Genomic DNA, 7696 nt, shown 5'->3' on the forward strand with positions numbered 1-7696 from the left:
TGCTTAAAAACACGTTTTATTTCTCTGATAAACAGCTGGGCTTTAAAAAAATCAAATGGGGTAATAATGTTAAAGTTACATGCAGATGCAGAGTTGGATAAAATATTTCTAAAACCTTTGATTTCATTCACTTTTTAAAATTGGATTCAGTTAAAACCTAAAGCATTAAAAGCAGTTTGAGTGTTAAAAAGTCCATTAAAAAGTCAATTTTGACAGTACATAGTGGGTGCCTGTCCTACTGCTCGGCCTTATCGGAAAAGCCCAACTTTCTTCTTCTTTGGTTTGGAGGACTGTCGCTCTACACACTCAGACTTGAGAGGCCGAGCCTGCAGTAGAAGAGGAAGAAAAGTCCATCACTTATAGTGGTAAAAACAACTTAAACAGCTGTTAGAGTGCAAGCTTTGCATTTCGTCTATGAAACACTGAAATAAAGTTACTTTATCTGCTTCTACCTGTTGCGGTGCTGTTTTGTCGTCAATCTTGTGAGCATCGTCACACTGATGGTTGTCATTCGGTTTTTTGTCCTCTGATTCCCTGCAGACAGACTCAGGCCCTGCAGATTAACCCAAACAAATACACTTTAATACATAGTCATGTATTACAACACTACACCTGCAGGAGAAAGACTCAAGGAAGTAGTTTAGGGGTCACTAAATCAGAGCTTTTCAACATATGATGGGGTCCTTGATGGATTGTCAAGGTCTGGTTACCAGGATGGTACTTGATTTGACCACAGCAGTGGAAGTGGTAAGTAGACAGAGCTTGCTGAAAAAGTGTTGCATCTGCATCGCGACAAAAACGGTATGCTGGACAACGAGGTGAGATGCCATTTTTTAATTTTCTTCTTTTTTAAATTTGCTTTAATGTTCTATCTTTCAGAGAGAATGAGCAAGCAACAAATGTGCGTTAGGCAGGAAAGACTGAAAAATTATTCAGTGACGAGTCAAAAAAGACTGGAGATCAATGACTTGGCTTTGGTGTTCCACAGGAATCTGTTTTTGGTCCTTTTTGATTTGCATCTAATCCACACAGAAATATTAAGTATGTTGTTTCTGAAGACTGAAATAATATAATTATCATCCAGTCTATCCAGGAAATTGCAATGTTGCGATCGCAACCATCAATCAAATCAAACTCTGCCAATGCCTGCAAATTCTGTACGGCAATGTATGTGCAATCACCGCAACATTTCAACATGTTTTTACCAATCTGATTAACCCAGATCCTTCCGCCCTGGTACGTCATCATGTAAGTCTACACACTTGCTTCTTATGTGTCCACACACACTAATTTTAGTCCGTTTCCTAAATGTCCTGCGTGAAAGTAGAGGCAAAATGTTTTGCACTGTGTGCAATATTGCCGTGGAACACAAACAAAAGTCGTTGCTTGACTTTTCTACATCAAAACACGCTTCAAAGAACGGCGACAATAAACAGGATACCAAACCTTTATTCATTCCAATCTCATTCCTCAACCACATAAATCCATTGTACCAAACTTCATCTATACTTTCAATCATGGATTTCACTTTCATCCTAATTTTTTACCCTTTACCTCGACCCTTTTCTTTTTACCATGAACATTTTGTTCTGACATTCACCTTAAACCCTTAAAATCCAACCAACCATCACCCTATGACCACTTACCTTCACCTTTAACCTCCTCCCATCACCAAATCCTCGCCCTCCTGTCATCTGGCCTTAAAAAGGCTAAGTTCACCCACATATTACCTACAGTATGATGTGCACCCTGGCTTTTTAAAGGCAGTTGTTTGTGTGTAAAAGGAAACATGTTACAGTGGATCATTTATAATAGTTTTCAACTTTCATCTGCACAAAACCTTTTAGTTTGATCTCAAGAATGGACAAGTGCATCATTACCAGAATCAGCAGCTAAAGTGGAGTTAGTCTTTTCATTGGCTGGGACTTCATCACAGCGTTCTTCGGACAGTTTGCGCTTTCGAGAACTCCCCTCAGTCATGATGGCGGCGTAAAGATGCTGAAGGATGCCGTCGAAGCCCAGAGCATTCTGCTGTTCAGTGCACAGCACAGGAAGAACCTGCAGGGTAAGGACCAACACCATAGAATAAAAAACCTTGTGGATGTGTTGTACCACTCAAGCGGACGTCCCTTTCAAACCTGACCACGACATATCATCAGGTGATAATGAGGTTTTTACAAAACTAGAATATTTGATTACATGATGAATTGTTTTATTATTTGTTTCGGATACATTTACTGTCAATGTATCAATCCGATATCGGCTAAAGGAGATCCAAAAAGATAAATGTTTGCACTCAAAGATTGCAAACCTACACCAAGAGCCTTCTGGTGTAGGTTTCAGGATGTTTTTTCTTCGCAAAGTACAGTTTAAAACAGTGCAACTTGGCAGTTGGCACCAACACACTGAGGCAGCCAAATGTCCTCTTTGCCAGATATTGTCAACTCTAACCCTAACCATGAATGAGCATGTTACCTGAGTCATATTTCATGAAGATCGGTCAATTACGAACCTAGATATGTTTTTTTTTTAAATTTTGCAAAAGAGAGATAGGAATTATTTGATTAATCAAACTGATTCAAAATCAGCATATTGATCAGGATCTCCTTCAAAAATGAATGGACCATTCCATGGCCAAAGATCTATCTTTTGGTTGAAATTCTATAAAGTCTGTAATCTTGCCAACAGTCAAATAAACAAACAAATAAATGTCAGTGAAAATATTAACAAATCGAGGGAATAGTTTGGAGAAAAAAAAAAAGATTTGGTGTCAATGAATTTGCAAGTTTAGCCAATTGTGTCAATGTGAAGATCTTTTCCATGGTGACCTTTATGATGGTTTTAAAGGCAAAATGAAACAGAACATTAATAAAAGGTTGCAGTCCTTGTTTGGACACGTTGGGTCATGTTAAGCCCTTAATCAAAGCTGCATTATTACAGCTGACCACGAGTAGAGTGACGGATAAGGATGTGGATCCGTCCTGGGACACGACTCGAACACATGGCTGATGTGTAGAAAAACAGGCAGCTTTCACTAAATCCCTCTCTCTCCCCAAAGGAGAGGACAAACTCTCCAAATTAGCTCCTCAAATATTGACGGCAGAAATTGGTGGTCTCCCTCTTGCTGTCAGGGCAGAGAGGCTCTCAAACACAGTGCGGTCAGGTTTGGGGGTTTCATTGATTTATTTTTGTTATTTGTTTGTTTAAATATCGTAAAAATAAATGTGTGCTCTGCTGAGGCTTCGTTCTGCTTTGGGCACAGAGAAACCAATGTGCTAAGGGCGCAGAACGCAGAGAAAGCAAACCTTATTCTCTCGTTTTATTCACCGTCGCCCTCACGACACACACACACACACACACACACACACACACACACACACCCGGCTGCCGACACTTTGGATTATTTGAAGTGAAACATTGAGCTTGATTTGTTGAATCCGGCAGCCTAAAATGGAGAGTGGGGGCACCATCAAGGTTTTCAGGCCAATCCCCTTCTTCCTATGGAGGCCAATCAGTGCCACAGAAAACGGAAGTTATAAGGACAACTGAAACGGTGTTTGTTTCTATTTGCTTTCACTTGTTACCGCCAGCAAGGAGGTCATATTTTCACCCACGTAAAGCACCCTGCTCTAAGTGCTTTACGTGGCATTAATCTTTCACTCCACACACAGTGGTGGTCAGCTACAAGTGTAGCCACAGCTGCACTGGGGCAGACTGACAGAACACACCACATTCATACTAGGCAATTGCCCAAGAGCCTGGCCCAAGGACAGAACGACGGCTATTCAACGGTGACTTAGCTATTCGAACCCCCAACCCTTCGGTTATTGGACAACCCACTCTACCACTGAGCCATGGTCGGCCCATATGGTCAAATATATTCATTGGTTCTTGGGTGACAGTCTCTTCTTTGGGATATGAAACCATTTTCTTAATGCGACTTCTTCATTTTTATTTTGGACTTCAACTTTTAGGCCATTTCACCACAATTAATGTATTATCCACCAAAATTTAATGGGATCTGAGGGCTATCTTTGGTTAAAATTTTGTCAAAATTTGTTAAGTGCTTTCGACGTAATCCCGCACTTCTTATGCGGTGTAATCGTTATTATTATTACAACAATATTATTATTACAATAATATAATTACACCGCATAAGAAGAGGAAGAAGAGTCTTCTTCCTCTTCTTATGCGCTGTAATCGTTATTATTGTCCGGCTGGAAACGACGCTCAGTGAAGGATGGTCCGCCCGGACAATGTCGGGCAGAAATCAGGAGAAAATCGGGAGGGTTGGCAAGTATGTATTAAACACAAAAAACACTTTACATTTTAAGTGTTTATATATATGTATTGTCATTTCTAAGTTACATGTAGGTGTGATTTAAACAAGAATAGCTAAATAAATAAATCTATATATATAAAAGCTCACTGGTAAGTGCTGCTATTTGAGCTATTTTTAGAACAGGCCAGCGGGCGACTCATCTGGTCCTTACGGGCGACCTGGTGCCCGCGGGCACCGCGTTGGTGACCCCTGACTTAGAGTGTCTATGAAATCCTTAAAATCCAATGCATTATTATTATTGCTAATCATTAGTCTATGTACATCGCTCAAAGCTGATCAAAATACAGGGAGCTGAGGCGTATGCTAAGTTGTTTACTGAAGGCCCAAACACAGAAACTTTTATTTCCAATTTTGAGGAGCTGGCATGTCCAGAAGGTATAGCAGATCTTTTTTGTATATTCTCAGAGAGCAGCTGAAGCTGTACTACATTTCAGTTTCCTATGTGGCCGTATCAAGTATACATCCGATCAAACAAAACATTTACAGTGTGCCTATTGATTAATCAAGGAACAATTGGGAAAAGCAACATTTTTTCAGACCGTAGTGCGTAGGCCATTTGCAGAGTAACAAGTAGCGAAGTACAAATACTTCGTTACTGTACTTAAAGCAACACCATGTAACTTTTGGCCACTAGGGGCGCTAGACCTGTAACTTTCACGACAAGTGCCCCTAGTGGCCACAAGCACCGCAGCACTGTCGCAAAAATCAACAAACAGTCAGTTGGGACAGCAGATAGCAGTTGTCCTATTGGTTGAAGAAAGATCATCGACTCACTATTAAAGAAAATTTAAGTTTTTATGTAAGTAGGAATCTGCCGCTTGCGCGAAATGCTTGAAGGTGCGTTCACATCGGACGTGACTGAAGTGACTGAAGCGATTAGATTACATTCAAATCAATGTAAATGACGCAACCTTAAGCGACGTGACTTGTGTGATTTGAGCGACTAGGTCAAGCGCGACCTCGTAGCTCAAAGTTGAAAAATTTAAACTTTTTAAGCGACAACTCTCCCGTCCTTCACTGTCTGTAGAGCGGCGGCGGCAGCTCCTTCCCGCTCCCTCCCGCTACAGTGCAGACGGCTGCAGCGAAGGGCTGTACTACACATCCTCAATTTATCGGGGCAAAATGAAAGCGGTTAACTTCTACATTCTGAGTGAACTCGTAAGTTGATCATTTAAACTGTCTATGATAAGTGCTGTAAACGCATGGCTGGATGGAGAAGGAAAAGAATTGATCAGACCTCCTCTGTCACCGCTTCCACCCACACACACCCAAACACACAGTTCCCTGGTCATAAAGTGATGGAGTGACCAATAAGCACCACTTAGTGAAAAATAGTAGCAAAAGCTTTAACTCCATGAGTATACCAGAGCCTGTAGTCACGTGACTGTCGTAAAGTGATATGTTATCCAGGCATTCTCCAGGTCACATGACCTGGCCAACGACGGTCCATCTTCTCCAAACTTACATGGGCGGTAGTTCAAATGCTCAGAGCATTGATACTTTCAAGCACGTATGTTGGCCTGAGGAATCATTTAAAATAACTCAAATGCATCAACTCTTTAGGTCACTAAGTCCATGGTGTGGCTTTAAGTAGTTTTTCTGGTATCTATACTTTACTTGAGTATTTATTTATTTTTTGGCAACTTTTTACTTTTACTCCTTACTTAAAAAAAAAAAAATATATATATCACTTTCTACTCCTCTACATTTTAAAAACTAGCTTGTTACTTTTAAGACCTTCGAAGATGACTTCATGACGTAAAAAGACGCAAACCAACAACCGCGACGCTGCTTGCGACTCATTTTCAGACCAAAAAGGGCACGTCTTCATTCCAGAAACCGGGAGAACGTGATTCTCTTGAAGCTAAATGAAAAATGTTGGTAGTTTGAGGTTGGTTTCTCAAAGCTGCTCTGGTTTTAATTGAGCATTTACATTTTTTTTCTTCTTAAAACATTTGACTTGCAAATTTAATCTATAATGAGTGCTAAATTCTCCAGGTGATCAAAGGTAACAGATTTAATTTATTTCCATGCACCAGTTTTCTACAAGTTCTTAAAAAAAAAAAAATGGAATTTGTTTTGGTTTAAAAACCGTCTAGTTATTGAAGGGACGTGTTTTACTTAAGTACATTTAGTAGTATGTACTACTCAAGTAAGGGGAGCAACTTCAATACTTTTACCAGTCATTTTTATTCAAGTAAAATACTTTTACTTGAGTACTGAAGAGTAGTACTTTTGCCACCTCTGGCCATTTGATGAAAAGACGTGGAATGACACCGATAGCAGACTTCACTTTCCGAAATGAAAATATCTATATAAACCCTCACCCACATGTTTTGGGACAATAGTACACAATTGCAACTGAGGTTTGAAGTTTTGCAAAAGGCCAGTCGTCAAATATTGTGCAAAAATTGGCATGATTTTCCGGTGCAATTACAGCGGAGAAGCAAAAACAGAGTAGAAATAGGTCAACTCTGAAAAGGAAGTGGGGAAATTTTCAAACGGAAAATGGATTTGATTGGTTAATACGAGATTGGTCATTGGTTTTACAGACAGAGCTGCCATGCAAGGCACATAAGGAAGAAGATGAAGATTATTATTAATACTACTGCAGGTCAACGACCTTCAGCTGAAGGCGCTCCTCTCCGCTTTGGTAACTGAGCAAAGTTCAACATCAAGGGCAGAGGCGGCGTCTCCACCTGCTGGCCACGCCTCCTGCAGCACGGAGGAGGGGCGCTGTTGGCAGTGTGCTGCTGTTTGTCTATTATTAGCAGGTAAACAGTGTAGATGTTAGACAAGCTGCCGCTGCAGCTGGGATTGTTTTCTAAGCGGTGGTCTGGTGCCGGAGAGTCTCTAAATCCTCAGCCCATGTTTACGCTCACTAATTCCTCCGTTTCTTTCATCCTGTGCCCGTCCACCACTGAAACCTCACTGATGATGAAGCGCTCCGTTAGACCTTCATTCTGGAAAGTTATCACAGTTTGTCGTTATCATTCAGAGGAATTTACAATCCCATTGCTCACGGTTATCACGGGTGCAGGTATAACGAGTCACATGACAAACACCAACACATTCGTGGCTCCGATTAAAAATAATCCTCTGATTGTGGAACACGTCACACCTTGATATAAAGGTCAGGGAGTAACAGAGGTCACACGTCGTGTAAAAGCATGCATTAAAGATGATATAAAGTTTTATTGTGTGCCAGAGGCTAAAGTGCAGCTTCCTCTCATCAACTCAGCGGCTCCACGTCGACCATGCGCACTTTAACCTACAGTGACTGCACGCTTTTCAAACAGCCCCAATACTTCAGGGGTGGTCAACTCGTGGGTCACGACCAGCTTTCAGTGAGTC

At 40.9% G+C, this 7696-nt stretch overlaps 1 protein-coding gene across 1 annotated transcript in view; it reads right to left on the bottom strand.

Moving 5' to 3' along the window:
- nhej1 (nonhomologous end-joining factor 1) overlaps positions 1 to 7696 on the bottom strand; it is a 28916-nt gene continuing 21220 nt past the window's right edge. Inside the window, exons 6-8 of the mRNA XM_028467955.1 lie at positions 1881 to 2058; positions 453 to 553; positions 1 to 326 (exon numbers count right to left, since the gene is read on the bottom strand). Of these exons, the coding sequence (XP_028323756.1) occupies positions 249 to 326; positions 453 to 553; positions 1881 to 2058 (357 nt within the window). The 3' untranslated portion in view covers positions 1 to 248. The remainder of the gene's footprint in view (positions 327 to 452; positions 554 to 1880; positions 2059 to 7696) is intronic.

The sequence above is a fragment of the Gouania willdenowi genome, chromosome 2 (assembly GCF_900634775.1).
Source record: "Gouania willdenowi chromosome 2, fGouWil2.1, whole genome shotgun sequence".
NCBI classification, from domain to species: domain Eukaryota; kingdom Metazoa; phylum Chordata; class Actinopteri; order Blenniiformes; family Gobiesocidae; genus Gouania; species Gouania willdenowi.